General features: G+C 39.5%; 1 protein-coding gene across 1 annotated transcript; it reads left to right on the forward strand.

The window, feature by feature from the left end:
- The first annotated feature begins 88 nt into the window (after nt 1–88).
- gtf2e1 (general transcription factor IIE, polypeptide 1, alpha) lies at nt 89–9,603 on the forward strand. The gene is made up of 6 exons (XM_028393477.1): nt 89–269; nt 798–1,093; nt 1,172–1,329; nt 5,751–5,946; nt 6,082–6,314; nt 8,696–9,603. Exons 2-6 carry the CDS (start codon nt 804–806, stop codon nt 9,166–9,168), a joined length of 1,350 nt encoding a protein of 449 aa, XP_028249278.1. The 5' UTR covers nt 89–269; nt 798–803; the 3' UTR covers nt 9,169–9,603.
- Nucleotides 9,604–24,187: the final 14,584 nt, after the last annotated feature.

Raw genomic sequence — 24,187 nt, forward strand, 5'->3', positions numbered from 1 at the left:
ATATGAAAGAGCGCCCTGTCATTCGTCAAATCCAACGTCAATAAATTGTACAGATTAGCCAATACGGAGTCTGTCGTCTTGGGTTTGCTTTTCCTTCCGGCTTCTCAAAATAAGGAGGTGAAGCATGTTAGCTAACCCGGCAGTTTTCGGATTCTAAAGTTTATATGTGTTTAGTAAAGTTTATCTGAAAAAAGGTGATTGTCTTACACCACTCAGAAATGACTTAACAAATCGGTTTACTTCGTCTTTTTGTTGGAATAGAGATTAAGGTAAGATCGTTTTTTACCGGCTATCGGCTATTTGCAGCTTAATGATTGTTGTACATTTAATTAAAAATGAGCTAACTGTTGAAGCTTAGATTAAAAATATTGTAAAGAAACATACTTACCAGTAAAGCGATTACACATTAGACAACTATAGTGTCCTGTCATTGCTCACTTGCTGTGTTGTCTTATGTCTCTTATTGAACAAGCTAACTAACGCTAAGCTAATCGAAGTTGTCTCTTTCTATTAGTCATTTTAGCTCAGCTAGTGTGTTGTTAGCTATACCTGTGTGTTGGCACAAAATTGTTGATTTTACAGAATTGTTTAACTTAACCCTAGTTGGAAAAATAAATAAAATGACCCAAGTGGCTATTCATTCCTGATCGCCTTAATGTAGTGATGTATGTTATGTACCAACGTACTTTTTATGGTTAATTAACATTCAGCTGCTCCTTCTTAACCTTGTTCCTCTGATGTTTGAGTCTGTTATCTAGCCACTGTACCCTAACACATGTTATTGTTTCGTTCCACAGCCAAAAATGATTGAGCCAGAGATACTGACTGAGGTCCCTGCCTCACTGAAGCGGTTGGCCAAGCAGGTCGTAAGGGGCTTTTACGGAGTGGAACATGCCCTGGCTCTGGATGTGCTGATCCGTAACCCATGTGTGCGTGAGGAGGACATGCTGGAGCTGCTAAAGTTTGACCGTAAACAGCTACGGTCAGTGCTCAACACCCTGAAATCAGACAAGTTTGTCAAGTGTCGAATGAGAGTGGAGACAGCCCCTGATGGCAGGACAACAAGACACAACTACTACTTCATCAACTACAGGTAGTCATTTTTTTTCTCAACCTGATTTGCATGTGCAATCCTGCTTAGTGCAGATCTTAACACTGATCTTTCTTTTAGGGTACTGGTCAATGTGGTCAAGTACAAATTGGATCACATGCGACGGCGCATTGAGACAGATGAGCGGGACTCCACCAGTCGTGCCTCCTTCCGCTGCCCCTGCTGCTTCTCCACCTTCACAGACCTGGAGGCCAACCAGCTGTTCGATCCTATGACAGGTAGGGCATAATAAGGCATGCTTGAATAAGAGAAACTTAAGTATTGTCTGTGACTGAATCCTACCAGTAAAAGATCACTGTCAGTACATGTAATGAGTTACAACACTGCTTACCTCACAAGATGGCAGTATGATGCTGACTGAATAGTTTAGATTAGATGGAGCAACATAAGTCTGCTGCCAAGTTTCTTCAGTATATAGGCTGTAATATGTTGTATGTTTTTTTTTTTGGTACTTTTTATATGGTGATTAGAGGCGTTTGCCTCTAGATGGCAGTGGTATTACATACACAAGTAGATCTACCAACAACAAGCTCACTCTGTACAGGTTGTTAATATGGACATAATATCGCCTATTAATAAAACAGTCTCATCTCAATCATCTCTCTCTCTCTCTCTATATATATATATATCTATATATATCTATATCTATATATATATATATATATATATATATATATATATATATATATATATATATATATATATATATTATATATCTATATATATCTATATATATATATATATATATATATATCTATCTATCTATCTATCTATCTATCTATCTATCTATCTATATATATATATATATATATATATACATGTATGTAGTCCAAGTGTGTATATATATGCATATATGCTTAGTATTCTAATGGAAAAAGGATCTGAAATGTATTTTTTCCCTTTAATGTCTTCATGTGTGGTAGCCCTGCAGTGATACCAGTGTACTCGCGGCCCTTAAGCTAATGTTTTTCAAGAGGAAGAACACTTATGTGTTTGCCATTAGCACTAGATGGATGTTAATTGAAATCTTTATGAGGCTAATGATGTGTAAGTGGCCCAGTACACCCTGGCAGGCGTACATTTTCTGCAAATTAACATTCCACCGTGTCAAAGTTGAGTTGGCGTTGGCAGTGTATGGAAAGTTGAATTTAAATGTCCAGCTCTGCCGCCTGACACCTGTAAATGTGGGTGAATCATAAGTGCTTCATGCGTTTGTTATTCCACATTTATATGAATTAAAATGAAATGATTATACAGCCCTCCAGTTAGGGTTTCAACATCTCGTTAAACCCTGAGCAGTTTTTGAACTATTGTCACAAATGCAGTCATTTTACACTGCAGTATAATGTCACTATAAAAAATGTCTAAAGTCTAAACAATGTCACCAGAAGCAGAAATCAGACATTTATTGTTTCATGCCTCATTATGTGAATATATCTCACAATTTTCTTTATCTGTTACAAAAGACAACATGGAAAACTAATAATTAAATATAACCAGATTGATGCAATATCTGTTTTCTACATACCAGGAATAAATCGAGTCTGTAAGTCACAACTCCAGAACAGAATTATTTTGACATGACGGGACCAGACAGTATTTCCCATTACATAAATTAGACTTTCTATCATGAAAGAATTGTACAAATGGCCCCAAGGTTTTTTTTCTACCTCCCAAGAAATATTTATTTTTTTAAGCTGCAGGGTGTGTTTGTTTTAAAACACAAATGTTAAAATGATAAAAAATGGATACTGAGATCCTACAAAATAGTGTTGGATGACTATTAACACACAAAAGGGTGCTTGATTAAAACCATGCCCATAATTGCTCATCTCCTACATTTAACCTGCAGTATGAATCACTCTTTGTTCTGCTGCATTCTTTATCTCCATGTATTTTATCATCTGTCCTTGTCACAACAGGAATTGTAACCAGCTTCGTGTGAGCTGGCAGCTGTCCAAAATTTGGCTTCTAAATGGGCATCACATCCCTGCACTCATCACTAGGTGTAATCCAGGAAGTTGCATGAGAGCATGACATGCATCAGAGGCTGTCAGAAAGTCTACTCATTATAGTAGTGTGGGTGGTAATATGCAGAAGATGAACAGACGTAACTATGGCATTAATAGATGGTGACTCACATTTAAGTTTTTTAATTATTTTTTTTGATTGAAAGGCTTGAGTCACCGGCGCATGCTCCATTGAATAAGTAGAATAACCTGGAAAATTATCAATCAGGTTTAATCATACAACTGTAACTCTAGGTATATAAATGTGGTGTTCATTGTTAATTTTAATCTCATTTTTAATGTCTGAAAAAGATAAGTTATTAACACACACAAGCTGTGAACATTCCTTCTTATTTAAAATCACCTGTGGTTCAGTACACATGTTCCATTTCATGTACATTGAACTCATATCAGGCTGTTCAATGTAGCTATATGAAGTAGAGCTTACCAAAAGTTATCACATGCTGCATCGTATTTGAACACATATGCAAAAATGCACCGATATCAGTGCAGGGAGATGTTGTACTCTCTTCTAATGATAGTTTTGTGTGTTTCTTGCATTAGGGAAACGCTCTTTGTGTTCATTCATAAACAGCAGTCATTTCAGATTCTGACAGAATGAGGCACCAGGCTTACATTGGCTGCCAATCTGAAGGCTGATTAGTGGTCATCCAGCACTGTTGCTAGGATACACAGATAGGATGTGCCACACACAAGCATTTGAAATCATATCTTGCTTATTTTTCAGTAATTTGTTTTTGAAATGTATTTTGAGTTGGTAAATATCTGTATTATCAGAATTGTTCTGAAAAAGGGAGGATTCTTTCTATCATCATCATCATCATCATCATCATTATTAATCCCATTATATGTCTCATGTTGAATCTGGATTTTTTTATTATTTGTTTTAAATAGTGACATTATTCTTAAAAAAGAAGCTAAATGAAACCATAACCAGTATCTTTGATGACATTATGAACACAATGTTCTAACACTAAATTGTTTTTGGGAGAGAAGGCAAAATGAGGTAATCACAAATTAAGGCAATAAGTTTTAAATTGCTTATATCGTATATAGAACAGATATGAACTTCTTATATTCTCCGACGGCTTGCTTAAGTTGTATTGCTGAAATTAAATAATAATTACAGGAAAGGATGTACAATACTTCCCCATCTGGATGCCACTTTACTGTAATTTCATGCTGTAAAGAAAGAATCCACCTTCCCAGCTTCCAAAATGCTACTTTGGAATTGTCAGCATCTTCACAGCAATGCGTTTAACAATCACTTGCCAAACCCCCCTCCCTTCTCACCTTTCTCTTGCACTCGTCTCTTGTTTCAACACATCTCCACTTTGTATCATTTCTCGCTGCGAAGGCAGTAACTGCACCCTGACACAGGCTGACAGAATGAATACCTGGAGCTCACTTAGTAGTCTGATGGACTGGTTGCTTCTGCAGGGCCAGCAACACTCGGTGTGACCTCACAGGGATGGGAAATGACACTGCTGGTCCTCTAGCTCATTCTGACCCACAAAAGAGAGCCGCAAAAGCCTGCAGCTCTGAATTTTCACTGTGTACTGCACGAATATCACAAGACAGATTTTTCTGTGTTCATTCCATCAGACACGTTTGTCCCTGAAAATTGTGTTTTATATTTTAACTTGTCTTTTTAGTTGGCCGTCCTCTAAAGTTGTTTTATCCGCATAGTCCTTGACTTTACTCCTGAACAGTAGACTAAGGTCATGCTCTCATTAATGGGAGAAGCAATCATATTTACATTCTGTCATTTATTGTAATAGAAGCAGTTGGATAAAGAAAACTAAAGGTATGATAAAGTAAAAGCCATATTAGAGATGCTTCCCATAATCAATCAACATATGTTACATACACAATGTTAGATTTATTAAATAATCCTAAACCCACAAGCATGAGATGGGTATAGCCATAAGCTTACGCTTATTGCCTCATTCCACACACACACACACACTTATTATTTTTCTGTCTCACACACACACAGACACAAAGCAGACATGGGGTCTGTGCTAATGCTGGAACAGCTCCCGTTATTTAAACTGAAATCAGCCAGAGAAGCAGATGGCCAAATGTGCCCTTCTTACCAGGCAGAAGCAAGGAGTGCGCTGAGCACGTGCACACACACACACACACACAAACACACACACCTACCTTGGTCTTGTAAATGTACTGCAGTGTTTATAAAATTATCCTTGGGGAAAAAAGGATAATCACAGTGGAATAAACTAAGTTCAGGTTGACTGATGTCTTGCCATGTCGGTGCTTTTGTATCAACACAACAATGCTTGTAGTGTTCTCACCTGTTTTCATTAGTTAAGACACCCATGTAATCAGTTAACATGTAACCACATAGCATGTCCAGCCATTTATTTGCAGGATTGTTTTAGTGATGGTATCCTGCCATTTTTTTTCTTGTACACTCATAATGAACCTGCAGACACAAAATTGTAGCATGTTTTTTTGTGTATATGTGCAGAGTTTGTGGTTGTGTTGCACTGCATGGCAGTCTGGTATCTGCTGGTTACCAATCCATTACATCTATCAAAAAAGTGAACTGCACTTTGCTTTGGCCTGAGCTCTTTGTTTACCCACAGGTACGTTTCGTTGCACCTTTTGCCAGACGGAGGTGGAAGAGGATGAGTCTGTTTGTCCTGATGCCAGGACACTGGTGGCACGCTTCAATGAGCAGATCGAACCCATCTATGCGCTGCTACGTGAGACTGAAGATATTAATCTGTCCCATGATCTGCTGGAGCCTGAGCCCACAGAGATCCCAGCTCTCAAACAGAGGTCAGTTACTAACAGGAGTCACAGCAATACATCACCTGTTATCACCTCAGCCAGCATCACATTGTTCACCCTGACTCACATCCTGAACCAGTACGTCACAGCAATCACACTTTTTTTTTTTTTTCTGTCTTCTAGCCGGGAACGTTCAGCAGCATCTGCAGGAAACGCTGCAGGCCCTCACCGTGAAGCCTGGTCTAAAGGATCATCGTATGCTGACATGTACACTCAGAATGTTGTTATTAGTATGGAGGAGCAAGACGACCAGCACAAGCAGGCCAATGAAGGCAAAGTAGCCAAGGAACAGCCTCTTTGGTTGATCAAGAGCACTGTACAGGGTGCAGAGAACGAGCCTGACGTCCTTAAGAACCGTAAGTAAAGTGTTTCACCAGTCACATTGGCACTTAAAATAAGCTTGAATTCCCCCACTGGCAGTGCTGTATATGTTAGTCAACTATACATAGACAAAATTAAAACAAATATCTAAAACATCAGCTCATACATCCATGTAGTCTAGACTAGAATCTGTCCAGTGGGTCCCACAAAACCTAATCTCTACTACAAATCTTTAGACCAGTGACATCTTTGACACATTAAATCAGCTTTCTGCCAAAGCACAGTACAGACACAGCACTATTAAGGTAATCAAACGGCATCCTCATGTACACCATCAAAAGTGATTATACAATCTTAATCCCCTTTTAACTTTGACACCATGTTCAACAAAACTCTATACTACTCAACAGATTACTTAACTGGGTCAGCACAGCTGTAACTGTAGCCTATTTCAACACTATATAATGTAATTAACAGTCATGTGTTCTCATCCCTCAGGGGTCTTCCCTGTATATATTTCTCCTGTGCTAATTTTTCAGCTGCTGCAAGGTACCACTTACCCTGCCACACTGATGATGCTCAGCAGAGCAACTACATTAATCAACTGTCTTTCCATCATCAAAAAACTTTCTGCGTCCTAAATACATGAAGAAACTAAAATTCTCATTTACTAGACCAAACAGCTTCACCACTGTGACAAAACCTAGTATTACTTTTGACTGTCATATCACGCACCTTGTCTTGTTTTCTTCAGTGAAGAAATATAATCAAAGTCTGACATATTCTTGTCCTCAGCAGACCTTGAACTTCTAATCCTCATCTTCAAACAACATGATTATTGTTGCTTTTACACATGTCTTCGTCAAACCTCTTTAAACCAGTTTCAAAAGGACCAAAACAGTGCAGCTAGGTTATTAACCAGAACCAGTCATTGCTCCCACAACCTTGCATGTCTGAAAATGCACCGTAAAATCTGTTGATCACATTTAAGGAACGTTGCCACCTGTAAATTTCTAAAACTAAGTGCTCCAATCATCTTACATAGGCCTTTTATCCATTTCCCACTCCAATTATAAGACTAAAGGTGGTCGCACATTGGGCTCCCACTCTTTGGAACAAACTCAAGATTTGTTGACCCTGTGGACTATTTCAAGTGACTTAAAACACACCATTATTGGCTGACTTTCTTTTCATTCATACTTGCTGTTATGCAGAGACTTGAAGTAATAGCAAATCTTTTTTTATTATCTGCTACTGTCTCAACATTTCTTTTCTTACTACGCTGGGCAGAAGATATTTAATTCAAAACTGTATTTTCTTCCACACTCTTTCCTCACTGCCATTAATCACATATTGTGTTTCTTATCAATGTTCAGGCGTTTCTAAAAAACAACACAATACAGATCCACCACCCACATTTGGATGATCTTCTCTGACCTTTAATTTCAATCCGTGTTCTCTTTGTAGCCGAAACAGGCTATTGCAGGTCATCTCAGGTTATCTCCCTCTGTCAGAGTGGTTCTTCAACAACCTATCTTATGCTGACATTGTTTATCCACCCCAAGGGCATGTGGTAATCAGACCTGGCTGGACTATGCTGATCTGTAATTGCTTAATTGAAATAATCAGAGACTTGATTAGCGTATGGCTGAGCAAGGATTGCTCGTTAATAAAATCCATTCTTGTGGAAATTGCTTGAATTATACTTTCCCAAACGTCCTGCCTCTGAGGTGTGTCTGTGCATCTGTGTATAATGATCTTGTTCCCAGTTGGTGCTTGGAAACTGACATGACGTGCTGAATTTTTACATAGGTAAAGCAAATAGTTACAGAGATATTTCCGTTTAGCCAAAACTGATCATGTTTATCACTGTAAATACAGTAATCTGCAAGGGACAGTGTATGTCACTGTAGTGTTTATCTTCCATCTGTAACTCCACATCGGTGACCTGTGCCGTCAAGTAATAAGCTGAGGCAATATTTTGTCATCAGATCGACTGTCACCACGTGCTGCACGATGTGTCTGCCAAGTGTCCTCTGGTTGCCAGTGAGGTTGTGGAGTGAATGGAACTAGGATATAGGATGTAGGTAGGGTAGAATAGATGGCAAGGCACCTAAGAAAGCTCTCATTCTGGAACAGGGTCAGCACTCCTTCTGATTTCTTCTGCCCCTTTGACGCAAGCAAGCACGTCTCGAAAGGCTGATTCATACTTTTGCTCAGTAAAACATAAGGGGTAGTCATTCATTATGACCGAGGTCTGAACTATCTTGTTTTCCAGGTGTCCCTTTTTTCCAATCTATTGTTACAGTAGGCTTAGGTTCCACTTCTGTTTACCTTTGGCTCTATTGTGAGAGTACAATGATGTCAAAAGGGAATCTGTTTCTAATTTTAATGAGTACCTGTTATGTTTCCACAGGTGGTGACGCCGTATCCGGAGCCCAGGATGGAACAGCTGGTCATGGAATCGGTCAGGCGGATGAAAATGAGGAAGTGATGCGCGCTCTGCTCATCCATGAAAAGAGGGCCGTTGCAGGAGCAGGTGCTGGTGCAGGTGGAGCAAGTGCTGCTGCCAGGGGTCTTGCTTCCGCCACGGCTAATGCCAGCGACTCTGAGAGTGACACCAGCGAGTCAGATGACGAGGCTCCTTCAGGCCCTCCCCCCACCGCAGCTGCTGCTGCTACTCAGCACCAGGCCGAAGTGGACGACGAAGAAGAGGATGACGATGAGTTTGAAGAGGTGGGGGATGAGCCGATGGTGATGGTGGGGGGTCGACCGTTTTCATACAGAGAGGTCAGCCAGAGGCCAGAGCTAGTGGAGCAGATGTCCGCACAAGAGAAGGAGGCCTACATCGAAATGGGACAAAACCTCTTCCAAGACATGTACTTCTGAACACACGCGTAAAACTGTATCTTTAGGTATATTTACACAATATAATTTCATGGATGCTTCTGCTCTTTGACCAATAATATCTGAGAATTTTCACTTAACGTCTTTAAAAGGAGCCAAGATGCTACCTAAGAAGTATTTACAGTCAGCTTCATTAAAGGACTAAGTGATGGTGTTTCCTACCTTTGTAGTATTCTTCCCCAAGTATTTTTCAGAAGTTACCAAAACCAGAAGGGGAGTGGCTCACTGCAGAGTGCCAGTGTTTTGTTTTTTTAGTCTTTAGTTTGTATTTTATTTTTTTATCTGGAAGCGTAACAGGTTCTCTATGAGTGTTACATTCTTGCCATCATCTGTCAATATTGGCTGCCTGTAATCGCTCTGTTATGTAATAGAGAGAAGGATATGTGTCTCTTGTCAATACAGCTGTCTACATACAAGCATATTTCTTGTGCTTCGTTTGTCAATCCTGGGCAGTGATGCTGTGGTCTGTGAGATCTGCCAAAAGATGTGTGAACACACTGATTGAAGTGTTAATGGCATATTTTCTGCACCACACAAAACGGACTGTATCTAACATCACATCAGGCAAGAGAGACGAAGAGGATCTGGATAAATTGTTTTGGTTAACATTAAAACAATGTTTTTTTTTGGATCTGTAATTAAAAAATAAATCTACCAGACAGCCAAATGTACAGAATAAACGTGTCAGCATGGAGTGAAACTAAGATTGTAATTAAATGATGAATTTAAAGAAATAAGAAAGTTGACAAGAATAGGCTGAAGAGTGCAAATTTTAACCTGTCCCCAAAACAGTTCTATACATTTTACACTAGGCCTGATTTTGAGTATGAACATATAATAATAATATATCATTCTAATAGATACGTTTGCAATTTGTTTTGGTACTATCTACATGCTTGTTAATATTTCACAACAATCTAACCTGCAACAGAAATAGTTGTAAAGTTCGTTGTAAAAAGTATGGCATTAACTATAAGAATTATTGCTGTTTTTATACATGCGCCCATATTTTTGTTGGCTCATACATAATGGAACAACTGGCTGACAAGCAGTTGCATGCCCAGGTGTGTCCTGTTCCCTAGTTACTCCTTGGCCGGCAAGTAAACGTTCTGGAGGTTGTTCTAAGTGTTATGTTTGCATTTTGGTAGGTGTTCACTGGAACTCTCAACATGAGGTGAAGAGGTGTCTATGCGAGTAAAGTACACCATCATTAGGCTGAAAAAAAATGAATAAATAAACAAAATAAAGTCAGAGACAGTAAAAACCCTCGAGAGTGACCAATACCACAATATGGAACATTAAATGGAAAAAGTGAACTGCCTTAGGAACAAGACCACAGGAGACGGCTGAAGTGTATGGATACAGGATACTGTACAAAGTGAGAAAGAACCCTTTCCAAACAGGTAGCCAAGTCAGGACCACTCTGAAGGAAGTATGTAGGTTTGTCATAGTCAAAGTCTACAGTCAGAGATGGGGGCTTCACAGCAAGGTGTAAGCCACTGTTCACACTCAAGAACCCAAAGGACAGATCAGACTTTATGAGAAAACAGATAAAAAAGCCTGCCAGGTTCTATAAATAAGATTCTTTGAACTGATGAGAGAAAGATGAACTTGTACCAGAATGATGACAGAGAAACGTCTGGAGAAGGAAAGGAAGAGCTGATGATCCAAAGCAGCACATCTTCAGTTAAAGTGGCGGAGGCAGTGTTATGGAATGGATCTTGGTTACTGCTGTTTATTGCCTGCAAAGGATTTTCTTAGAGGTACTGCCTATGTTGGTAATTATGTTTCATTATATATGAGCCACATGAATGAACATGTACAGTAGTCTTGACTCCACAACACACTAAACTATCTACCCACTAGGGGGACCTTTCTTGTCTTGACAGGTCATACACAGGTGACATTATTTATTTAGGCTGGGCATTCTCTATGGGGCAAAGCCAGTGCTCCTCTAGCAGGAAATTGACTGCTTTTGACCACAGCAACCTCAGGCACTGGATCACCTTCTCATAATGGAAGAAAAGTCACCTCAAAGCCAAACCCTGAATATTGACACAGGCCTGGTATTTGCAGGAAAAAAAAGCTTTTCAAGTCAAAAGAGAAATATTACACCGATCGTGCTGCACGTTGAGGTGAAATTTTCTTGGAAGTTTTTTTGTTGACTATAGATGCTATGCTCCAATGTGGAAAAATGTACGTTACAGTGTATGACTGATGCACCGTTGTCTTCTGGGATTGACAGTCATGCACTGACAGGATAGACACTTTATTAATCCTGAGGGAAATACAAATGAAGTCACGTTACATTCATTTTACTAAGAGACCCTTACTGAATCTCAAGTATTTCCTTAATAGTGTTAATATAACTGCACTTCAGGTCTTGTTTTAATTGTTTTAATCTTACTGTGTGCTCTCACATCAACCCGACGTGTGTGTTAATAGATAATAATAGACATCTGAATGTAGTGGGTCTTAGTATTAGGTAAATACAACCTCAGATGAACAACAATATATAATGTTTTAAGTGTCCCATTACAGCTTCCATAGTTAAGAGTGCATCAGGAAAATGTATTTTAAAACCATCTTAAAAAGACAATTTTCTTACAATAAAATTAAAAAGACATTTTTGTTCTTGCTCAAACCTCTACCCATAAATCAACCATCATTCAGCCACATGCACACAACATGAAGCTAACTGCGTTAGCTCGCTGTTACAATTTGAGTTGGTGAAGACAAAATTAATGAGAGAAGGAGGGTATTTGCCAGGTTGTGTTAAAACATTGATTCTAAATCAAGGCTAATACTTCTGCGTTTCCACTGTAAGTAGTGTGTAATGTGTAATTAGGAAACTGTTTGCCAACAAGCGAGGCATAACTCAGGTGTCTATACCAGAGGCCAGAGATTAATGAAAAGCAGCTCTAAGGAAATTGTGACTGCAACAAAGCCTGCTGCTTGAATCACTCTCTCTCTGGTAACATTTTGCAGTTTTAGGGTAGCATTTTCATCTATGTGCATCTGATGAGCTGTGCTAACATTGCTTGACACTGTTCTGCCTACTTCATTAGGTCCAAATCACTAGTAACTACTAGGTTGGACCCCCCTTTTGGCCTTTAGAACTACCTCAGTGGCATACATTCAACATGGACAATGGTTGATGCACATTTGTTGGTTGCACATCCATGATGTGAATCCTCCTGTTTCCAAAGGTCGTTGGACTGAGATCAGCTGACTGTAGCGAACATTTGAGTACAGTAATGTCATGTTTGAGCTTTGTGACATGGTGTGTTATCCCTTCCTATCCCATCAGAAGACGGTACACTGTGGTCATTGCCTACTACAATTGATTCAGTAAGCCCTTCTAAATTAAATAGACAAAAACTTTGTTTATGAACTTTGTTCATAGATTTAAAAAGACAGAAGAGAGAGTCAAACAATTTGTTCATTTTTCAGTGAAAATACTCATAATCTAGTTAACCTCCTACGACTTAATTTTCATTTTTAGGTGTTTCTGCCATGTAAATTAATAAACTGGCTTTTCAGCTTTATCCTTAACCTTTAGTAAGTCCTACAGCAATGATTATTAAGTCCTAGTCATAGAAATATAAGGATGGATGATGTGACAGCTCTCAGAAACTGGTGGCTGGCTGCAGTATGTACGGTAAGCCAGCTACCACAACAAAAAATATATAAAAACATTTTTTGCCAAAGATGGTCTATGGCTTGTTAATAACTATTATCAGTGATTAGATAATTGGCTAAAAAAGGAGCTTTCTACCCCATTTTTTTTACTTTAACAGGTTGTCTCCACCATGTCTACATAAATAAACTGAGATGCTGCCATCTGATTGGCTGATTAGATTCCGTGCCAACATATAACTGAACCAGAGGTACTTTTGATTCAAGCTGCAACTTTACTTTTCTAACATTGTAATGAATGATTACACACATAGCACCCTGTTAACCCTGCCAGAGGATCGCATATGAGATCCTGGGTAGCCTAACAGTGAAAGAAAAAAAAATGTGCTGGACATATTAGATTCAGGTGAAAATGTCACGCTCTGCAGAGGAGCTTGGTGAGGTCTGACACCTCTGGGGTAACCCTACAAGCCCATACATTCCTTTTAAGTTAAGAGGATGGACACCTGTAGGGTAGAGCCTCAAAGGTCAGGATGAAAACAGGACCTGGCCTCATTAAAACATCCCCCGCCCTTCAGGACAGCTCAATTAAAAAGCTAACCTCCTGCCGCTCCATTGATCTGCCAAGGCAGGTCTGGGTGTGGGTTAGTGGTAGGGTGAAGAGAGCACTGTAGGGAATCTATAAAGCTGTAAAATAAATAAATAAATAAATCAGGAGACCTTGATGATCAAGTAGGATGTGCTGCTCAGAGAGACGTCAGTAATAGGTTGTTGTGTTCTGGAGGAGATCATCATCACTGCTCAGTGCTCCGTTTTTTCCTGTCTGCTCTGTATTTATTGAATGAAATGCGGAGACTCACGTGAGCCGATTCATTTGTGAAAGAAAGAGAATAATTTATAACAGAGAGGAAATTAAGGTTGACATCCACTGAGACATTAATGGGGATTGTGCCTGAATTTCTTGTTGCCCTGTGTGTTTTTGTGTGTGTGTATGTTGGGTGGGTGGGGACTCACAAATGGCAGATCGTAATGAGTGATGCTTTGACGAGGTTTGCCTGAAAAGATTACATAAGGATTGACCGATTGCAGGTGTCTCCATCACTCTTCATCCAATTGAAGCCCAAAGATTAACGACTCAATGATCGACCCCGTTTGTCCGTCTGTCACTAAGCCCATATTTCTCTTTGATCACGTACTCAGCTCTCGAGAAGCTAAAGACTATTTAATCTATTTGTGTATCTTTCATGTGGGGCAGAAAGACATGTAATGACTAATTAAAGTGGTTTGTTATTGGATTCAGTTCAGGGAGAACCCAAATGCATTGAAACACACTGGAAAAAAAACTCAAAGCACAACAAAAACTTGTTGTCTGCATTTGAATTCAATTAAACATAAAGGCAGCTTTACGGAGAAAAAAAAAGCTTTAATAAAACCCATACAAAGAAAAAAGACAATGAACAGAAACCAACCAGAAATGCAACCTTAGGAAACTCACTGGAGAAACTCAAAACACACAGAGCAAACAGGAAAAAGACAGGACAAACTGACAAAGGACAGCATATGACCTAAATACACAAAGGGTTAACAAGACACAGGGGCAGGGGGGGGGGTACACAGAACAAACTAAATCACAAACACAGTAGAAAACGAGACTTTCAAAATAAAACAGGAGGAAAATAAATCTCAACAGGCAAGAAATTAAATAACCCAGAAAACCAAGAATATAACACTTATTCTGCAACTAGATACCACTTAGTTATAACACGTACTCCCTTTTGTAGTCAAGTGCTACTATCTGACTGCAAAATTTAACATGGCTAAACAAAACGTGTAGAGAAGATTGAAGCAAGACGTCTGGACTTGTAGTTTTCTTGAAGACGTATCTCATCCAAGCAGCTTCATCAGTTCTAACTGTTTGGTGGGGAAACATGGTTTATATGTGGTTACAGACCTCAGTGGGTGGGTCTGGGTAAAACTTAAAAACAATAGCACTAAATGTTTCCATAATTACCTGTGATGATCTGGCTGACTGGGCCAGGTGTGTCTAAAGACTATGAAACTGCCGGAGGGGGACTGATTGACAGCCCTTTGTTCTTACTGTGAGTATGTGCAAACTTCCTGGGAATGGATGGAATCACTGCATTGTATGTGGTAGAAAGATGATGTCTGAGGCCACCACCTCTGTTAAGGGAAGGTTTTCCAGCTTAACATAGACTGACTCCTCTTTCAAACCACCTTTACTCTCTGTCTAAGATGTGGACAGATGTGTTGTCCTCAAAGGAGTGTCCTTTGTGAGGTGGAGGTGAACAGCTGAGTCTTGTCCTGAGGAGGTGGCTCTCCTGTGCTGAGCCATTCTTCTGTGGAGTGGTTGTTTAGTTTCTCCAATGTACAGATCAGAGCATTCCTCACTGCACTGGACTGCATATATCACATTGCTGTGTTTCTCCCTGGGAGTCTTATATGTGAACCAGTTTGTGTCTCAGTGTTGTCATCGGTTTGGACCGGGATGTCATGGTTGTTGAAGATCCCAACCATTTGTACACAATCTGTCTGTCTGTGGATGTGTGGAGTCCAAACTCTTACGAGGTGGTTGTGTAACCTTTTTCCGGCCTTAACAGCAACAAGGTCCTCAGAAAACTCATTTGTTCATGCCATGACACACAAACACCTGTTGGAAAGATTGAAATCACTGACAGCTGATTCTCATTCCGTTGATTGAAAACACCTCTGAACAGAAAGTTTCTAATTTGGCCTTCAGATTTACTGCTGACCCTAAAGGTTCACATACTTTTAAATCACTCTCAATTTAGGATCATTGACCTAAATAAACAATTGAATACAATATTTCAGTTTTTTTTCGATTGGATGAAACCTGCTCTCATGCCACCTTGTTTTCACACATTAAAATTGTCATTTGAAATTCAGAGCATGTGAAAGGGTTGTGGCACGTACAGTTATTTGACTGCATTTCTTTGAAAACATGACACCAAATATCTTGGAAGCAGCTCTGCCAGAAGTAATGTCAGAAAAGTAACACGCTAACAGTGACAATGCATCTATTAACATTTGAATACAAGTTGGATGCTGGAAGTACCATTCGTTTTGCAGGTACTCATAGACTAAAGTGAAGGGTTAATGAATTTTTTTGACATCGCAATGGTTCTTCCGCATTTTGTTGATCAGGTCAGGTTGTTTTTCTAGACTCCATCAATATAAAAATGTCATGGTAACCCATCAAAATTGATGTTGAGATGTTTCAGTCCAGGATCAAAGAGACGGCTTAATAGAAAAATAGCCATCTTTAGTACGACATAAAAAGAGTAAGAAGCAGGAGATTGTTGTGTAGACTCAAAGCAAGGCAGGAATTGAGTGGTTGTTCCATCATCACTGGCCATGCTGTGCTGCTGTCACAGCAACCGTTACAAATGCCTGTTCTTATTCAGCAGCTGTTAACCTTTTGTGGAAGCATTTCGCATCCATTTCGAAAAAGAACAGCCATTATTCACCTTATTTATTCATGAGATTCCCCACACTCGTCTATATCAGCCAAGGACGGTAATGCATCTGAGGGAGGTGTGTTTACTCCGGCCTGCAGTCCAGCGCATCCCTGTTAACACCCGATATTAACATCCATCAAAATTTGAAAGCTGCTGTATGAATAGTTCAGCTGGAAGGATTTATATATGCCCCTCCCCCCTTCACATTTTTAATTGGATTTACATGAGGGCTTTGTGCAGGTCAGTCAAAAAAATGTTCTTCACTAGTGGTGATGTGTGCTTTAGGTTGTTGTTATAAGTGTTGTTATATTGTGTGTGTGTGTTAAAGCATAAACCACATAGTATCATTACATAACAATGATTCGTACTATGAGTAAACACAGAGAACAGTATTCATAGAGTAATAATATATTTTTAAAAATTGACATTTTGATATAGTTGTATAATAATTTTGCCTCCAGTTGAATGTATGTTTATTGTATTCCATCACCTATAGTTACATTAAAGTGGGTCTATCTCTGAAAAAAAACATTTAAAAATACAAAAATAGTTCCTCTTTGACCTAGACTAGGGGTCGGCAACCTTTCAGCATCTCATCGAATAAAAAGCACTCAGAGCCACAGAACCCATTTGACAACTAAATTGACGATAACAACACATTTTATTTTTATATATTTAATAAAAAATAATGCAGGTTTATACATTATTTTTCATACAAGTTCATTTCAGTGTTCTGTCATGTCGTCAAATACATTAGTTCAGGGTCCGATATAAAAACATATTCTCAAACTAATAGGTTGTTTAATTATTTCTTTCACCTTGTTAATGTGATTTCTGCTCCTGAACTTCACGGTGTATTGTATCCATATCAGGACGTGTAAGACGTCGCTTTGATTTTCATTTTGATGTAGTTCATAATGGGGAAAAAAAAAGCTGCTCCCACAAGTATGTGGATCCAAAGATCGACAGGACTCCAAATGCATGCTTTTTCATATTCATGTAAGTTTCGGGAATAGCAGTCCATGTATCGAACACAAGTTTGTCCGGTGTCACAAGGTCGCGACGTTAAAATAAAACACGTTTTTAAAATGTATTTTAAATTAAACTATATATTCACATTATTTTTTTTCCAAAATAAGCTCGCCCTCAATAAGCCATCGGGAGCCACAGCAGAGGGAAGAAAGAGCCGCATGTGGCCCTGGAGCCGCAGGTTACTGACCCCTGACCTAGACAAATGTACACACCAAGATTATCTCTGATGATATCCCATAAGTCCTTGCAGCCTGATGAATGTGGAAGACTTTAGTCAATCTTTATTGATGAGACCTTGATGAAACAGCTGCATTTCTGGTTCTGTAGATGCTTTGCTCTGTCACAGTGCATCACCGTTTCTTCTGTTGAAGCTAAGGTACACATGACAGTTGATGTTAGTGGGCTATTGACCTTAGATCCATGCATCTCAGTCCACAGGGAGCACGTGATTGTCACTCAAAGGGATTTTTTCCTCTGCTGCTAGGCTGTTGATAAACCCTCTTTTCCATGGCTGCATCATGAACAAACATACTGATTAGCATGTAGGTTATAGGATTTCATCAAGGTACACAATAGAGAACATAGGCCAAACAACATACAGTGCCTATAAATTTATGCAAAGATATTGTTGGACTTCACAGCACATTACTATGACATCTTTAAAAAAAAATCTAATAAATTGGTCAGCATATGTCTCTGTCTCTCACATGCCATATTTAGGATGATCATTTTAACAGTTGAAGAACAGAACTCCTTCAGAGTTGTCGCAGATGTCCCTCACTGGTCTTGTTCTTGCACAGTCACTCAGTTTTTGTAGGTGCCCTGCTTTTAGCAGATTTACACCCAGGTTCCATAATCCCTAAATTATTCCGTTAGCAATGGATTAAATTGAACTGCAGGGAACATTCAGTGACTTGGAAATGTTTTGTATCAATTCACCTTCATGCTCTAATTGTAGCCAGGAATACTGATTAGCCACTTACTAGAGCTTTAACACATGGATGTCTCCATGCTGCAATCACTGAGACACATTCACTCAGCTAATCTCCATTTGACTAATTGGCTGGACCTCTGTTGAAATAAGTCAGTCACAATCAAGGCAGTGAATATTTATGCAATCACCTGATTTGCATTACATATATAACTTTATTAGGATCTTTTTTTTATTATTTTTCTTGTCAAAGGGGCCTATAGTTGATGATACATTGCTTTTTCAAACCTTGTATTAAAGATAGTTGTCTTGTATTCTCCATGGGAACCTGACTCCGCTACAAAAAAAACTGCTACTGCTTTTCCCCCTCTTTGCTGTTACACAGAAACCTGTCTATGCAGGCAGGTTTCAGTGTGTGTTTGCCAGATTGTCTATGGTGCCACAGCCTGTTATTTGTCTGGCTCCTGCTTGTCGCCCGGGTCCTCACCATCTTGTCTGCCATTCTTATCACCTGCCTGTCCTTCCTGTTAATCTTTGATTTACTGCTTACATGCTGCTTTTATCCCAATTGTCAAGTCTCTGGCTCCGAATTAGTTTGCACTTTGCCAGCAAGAAATGTTACAATGTCTGTCAAGAGTGTGTGTTGTGAGAATGGCAGTGCCGCTCATAAATCATGACCTTGAGTTGTACCATTAAGATAGAAAGCTTGGCTCTGTGGTATCTTTCCAGTAGATGGACATTTTTACAACTAAAAGGGGTGAAACGTGTGGGTTTGTTGTATCTGCAACCCAAGCTTGGTGTTACCATCCTTTTTTTCAACAGAAGTCTGCAGTCTGAACGCATAACAACCTTTCTGTCAGACTCAGATATCTATTGAATTACTATTCTTATCTGTTCATCATGGATAGTAAATTGCTTCTTCAGCCATCTGATAGCGAACTTTTCACCTCCCATCAGCCATCTCAGAGTCTCCTGCATCCAGATTCCCTCTTCCAGATTCGGCGGGTTTTACAGTGGCCAGTGGTTTGCTTCCACATGGCCACCAGAATTATCTACCCCTTCCTCTGTCCCGATTTGGGGGGCACGAATGGACAGGGAAGGTGATCCTCGTTGATTCTGATAACATGACAACCATCAATATTATCAATAAAGGCTATTCCCAGTCTCTCAATATCATGCTGTTTCTCCTGCAACTCACCCTTATTTCAGCCCAGCAGCAAATGCGTCTCCTTTCAGAAATTCAGATCCTTGGTGGATCCTCACCCGACTCTAGTCCTACCGTTAGCCACTATATTCAGCTGAACTCCCAGCTGTCATCTCTCATCCATTCATCTCACCAAGCCATTCTTAATAGCTAGTTTCAGCAAACAACCTGTCTTCCTGCTACACTTAGTGAAACTGCTTTGAAACCTTCCACTCTATCCACTCTCTACTGTTCCCAGCTGTAGATGTCGCTACCATTTCATGTTTCATTACACACGCTCACTCAGAATCAGAACTTCCACTATCAGAGCGTACCTTTCTGGTAGTAACTTCTTTATCATTGTCATTACTGGCTCTACATGCTCATCCATCTCTCATCCACATATTTCCATGCTCCTAAGACTACGCAAGTCAGAACTGCTCCTGACCCCTAAACATCTTCCTCTCACCTCGGATCTTCTAACTCGGTGCATCCAAACCCTCTGCTCTGGCTACCAAAAACTTATATTGTTCCACACTACATTTTCTGTTACGCAGTTACACTTCACACTGCCACATATTGTGACTACTACCTGCAGAATACGTCATATCAATGCTCCAATAAAAATGTACGCTGTCCCAGCAGTGTAAGTTAAATAAAAATACGCGTTAAAATAAACCCAGAAGCCATATTAACTCAAACATAAATAAAACATCATCCAATCATACAATTCCTATACTGAAACCAAAGTTATTAATTGGCTCTTACACCACACCAGAAGCACCACAGACCAAGTCGGTTTGTCCTATCCCATTTGCCTCTTCCACATCTTTTCCTTACACCTAACCTAATAAAGCCAATTCAGCTTTTGTCTGATGACTTTCCTCTTCCGAGGGACTGGTTTTGCTTTAAGCTACTGCCTTTGTCTGACCATCAGTGGCTTGAACACCACAAGGAATCGCCATGTGGCCTGAAGAAGAAAGACAAAGCTAGCAGCAGGTAGCAGTCAAAGAAACTGCCTTTAAATGACAGCTGACAGTTCTCAGGATGGACACTGTCAGCATGTCAGTATGACACTGACACTGATGTTTTGAATTTCTTTTAGATTCAGTATTAAGTACATTCGCTTTTCTATTATCCATTAAATGCAGTAAGAACATTACGATATAGAAGTCGGTGTACATATTTTTATTCCACCTCATATTCTTGTTTCTATTTCATTATCGGGTTCCGCCCTGGCTCCACACCTCATTTTCCACCCACCTCTGAGCCCTATGGGAGATGTCTCATGAGTGGAAGTGTTGACGTCACCTCCTCATTAAGTCAATAGTTGACCAACAGTGGGACTCTGTCTCTATGCCACCGCACAAAAGCCTCGTGTCTGTCTCCTGGCAAGATGAAACTTTCAGGCTCCCTCAGGAAACCGGTTATTCATTAATGTGTGACTCAGTCGTCTGAGATTCATATTCTGTTTGTCTCAGTCTATTAAAAATAAAATATGTTATTTGATACTGTCTTTGCTTGACTCAAAGGCATGGTGAGTCACCAATCAAGTCAAAATATAGTTATTCACCTCCTGTTAGGTTGACTCATGACATTAGTATTACATGCAAACAAATTAATATACTTCAATTAGGAGACAATGTTTTCCCTGGCTTCCTCCCACAGTCCAAACACACATGTAAAGTTAATTGTAAAGTGTTTCTAAATTGGCTGTATGTGTGAGCCTGTGCTTGAATGATTGTCTGTCTTTCGGTGTTAGCTGTTTGATTGACTGTCCAGGCTCATTCCATTATCAGCTAGCTCCTGCTCCCCGGTGTAAACCTTCTTCCCACCACTCAATGTACACATCTTTCCAATAAAGCTGCTCAAAAAGAAGCCACTTTTCTGCTAAATATGAACCAGGACATCAGCAGAGTGTCCCAACAGAGAGACAGTTCAGTTCAGTCATGGTTAGAGGATTTCTGTCAATTATATAAGCAGGTGACAGGCTTTCAACACAAATTCCTAAGAAATGATACCATGTGCTATACATGGCAGGCCTATATAGGAGATCTTGATGTGTTTGACTTACAGATAATGTTGTAAACTTTACACTGAATTTTGAAGCTTGCAAGTTCAATACTGTGGTGGAGTCCACAATGTGAGACAGAAGTACATCCTGACATATAGATACACAAAGAATGTTAACACCCTCTAATCAGAGGTGGGCGGCTTTCACTTGTTTCACCCCAATTCAATCAGACAACAGTGGAGACAAGTGTGTGTGGTAAAAGAAAAAAAGATTCAGGTTGTGAATATTTCACATATAAAGTAGTGCTTAAAAGGTAATGAACCCAGTAGAAGTTTCTACATTTCATGACCTAAAACCTTATCATCATAGATAAAGATAACCCATGAAACAGAAATATTAATTTGGTCATTTATTTATTTCATAAAATGATCATTATGGTAAAAGTATGTAAACCTTTTCGGTTCGCTTGGGTTTGGTTGTTGCTTTCAGACTTTGTGTGTATATGTGTGTTTTGGGTCAGAGTTATGCAGAAATATAAAAAATCTGAAAGGTTCATGAATTTACAGGCACCACAGTACATTTGAAATATAAGCCAGAGGGTCTTATTCTCTCTCTTGAGAACACACACTTGTCTCCACTGTTGTCTGATGGAATCGAGGTGAAACAAATGAAAGTGAAAGCCACCCACCTCTGATTAGAGGGTGTTAACTTTCCTTGTTTATATAACTGTCACAATGTGGAATATTCACATCGGCACTGACCTTGCAAGGTTCACAATTCCGATTTTTTGTAAAGTTAATCCCAAGTCTAAGACTTAAATCCAAGACGTATTAAGAAGACAGTTTTACATTTTTGAAAAAAAATGGCCTTAGAACCTTCCCAGATTAATGAGTAGCTTCTCTAACACCATTGTTTATGTCTTTCTCTCTTGTCATTTTGTTAACACACACTGGAATGTACCAGGGCAGCAAACTGTCAAAACGTCTGTTTTTATAGAGGTCTGTACCCCTGCTGATGATCAGTTCATCAAGGACTGATCAGCAGCACCTGCTGATGATCAATTCATCAAGAGTGTTTGATTGGCAGCCCCTGGCTACTCTTTCCCTCTTAATTGCTATGGGAGCATTGCTTCTCCACTTCTGTCAAATGGTGTCATTTGTAACATGTCATTTGTAACATGTCATGCATTGTTGTTCTTCTAAGGTTGTATTCACCTAATTTTAGAGATGACTATGTAGTCATTGCTTAGCCAACACAATGACTGTTTTGTTTGCTTTTTTGTGTATTTTGTCATGGTAGTTGTGTCACTGCTTCTTCAGACTGTTGCTGGTCACATTGGGTTGAGTCCACAGTCGATGTGCATGAGGTTAATAGCTCTACAGCCTATTATTTACAACTGAGTTATCAGATTTCTGTAGAGCGTTCTCAGTCATCACTGCACAGCTGATTAAATCACTGTCAGTGTCGATTCAGTGCAGTCAGTTTACTTTAATATACTGAGCGAATCTATATCATAGTCGTGGGTGTGTGAGGGTTTTGCATCCGTTAGATTGTGTGTGTGTATCTATAGATACTAAGCACTGTCTGCTGCTCTATTAGAACGTTTTATGATTCTTCATAGCATCTATGAATCTGCCCCAGTATATCAGTGTAATTGGTTTTGTGCATTATCTCCATCTCCACCAAGCACACATGTAGGCTATATACTGTATTTCCACAGCAATCCTTGTAATTATAAGTGCCTAAAATTAACCCTGTCATTCCAGCTACAAACACTCAACTCCATCACAGCACAGTATCCTTATAGTGATTGAAATTTGTTAAAGGCAACAGAAATGAGGTATACAGCATGCAGTACACACACAGGCTTACACAGGAGAGCCGAGGGCTTGAAGTGGGCATCACTATAATACAGGTAATTGAGCTGCATGTAATTACCGCTCTGCCCATTGGAGATTGGGTTTTACATGTGTGAGCTGCAAAGAGAATACACAAGCGAGGATGCTTGTCTCTCTGAATGGCTAGTGTTACATATGAGTATTACGTTTAAAGTTCATGGTCAAAATCTAAAAAAAAAAATAAAAAGACTTCCACAGATTCTATTTATTATTTCACATTGTAAAAAATATCTGTATCTAAATATCTCTATTTCCTGTTGTGGAAAATGATACTGCCTGCTTTCCTTCACCCTGACAGATTGTCATACACATGACTCTGTGTCAACGATGCGATTAATGATCCGCTAGCTGATTTATAAGCCGTGTCTTCGGGCTGACATGGTGATATGCTGTGGTAGTGACAATGAGCAAGGTCATGGCTGTCTGTTGTATGTTGTCTCCTCACTGCGATTCTATACTGGATTTCAGGTGCTGTGGTCAAGGACAAAAATGTAAAAAAAAAGAAAATAAAAATAAATCCAGCCTTTAATCCCAAATCTGCAGTACACAATGCGATAAATGTATTCATGTATTGCAAAAGAAAGTGAAGCACAGGCTGTAACGAGGCAGGCAGGCACAGAAAGAACTAGAAGAAGAGGATTTATGGCACACTTATAAATGTCCTTGGTACCAAGATCATCTCCATCCTGATCTCTTTGAGAACAGCTACACAATATGATGGGATTGTGGTGTTTTGTTAAAACCTTTGTCTTAAGACCTAATACCCCTCCGGGTGTGATGGAACATTTTTAGATGAGTGGTAGAGGG

The sequence above is a fragment of the Parambassis ranga genome, chromosome 21 (assembly GCF_900634625.1).
Source record: "Parambassis ranga chromosome 21, fParRan2.1, whole genome shotgun sequence".
NCBI lineage: Eukaryota > Metazoa > Chordata > Actinopteri > Ambassidae > Parambassis > Parambassis ranga.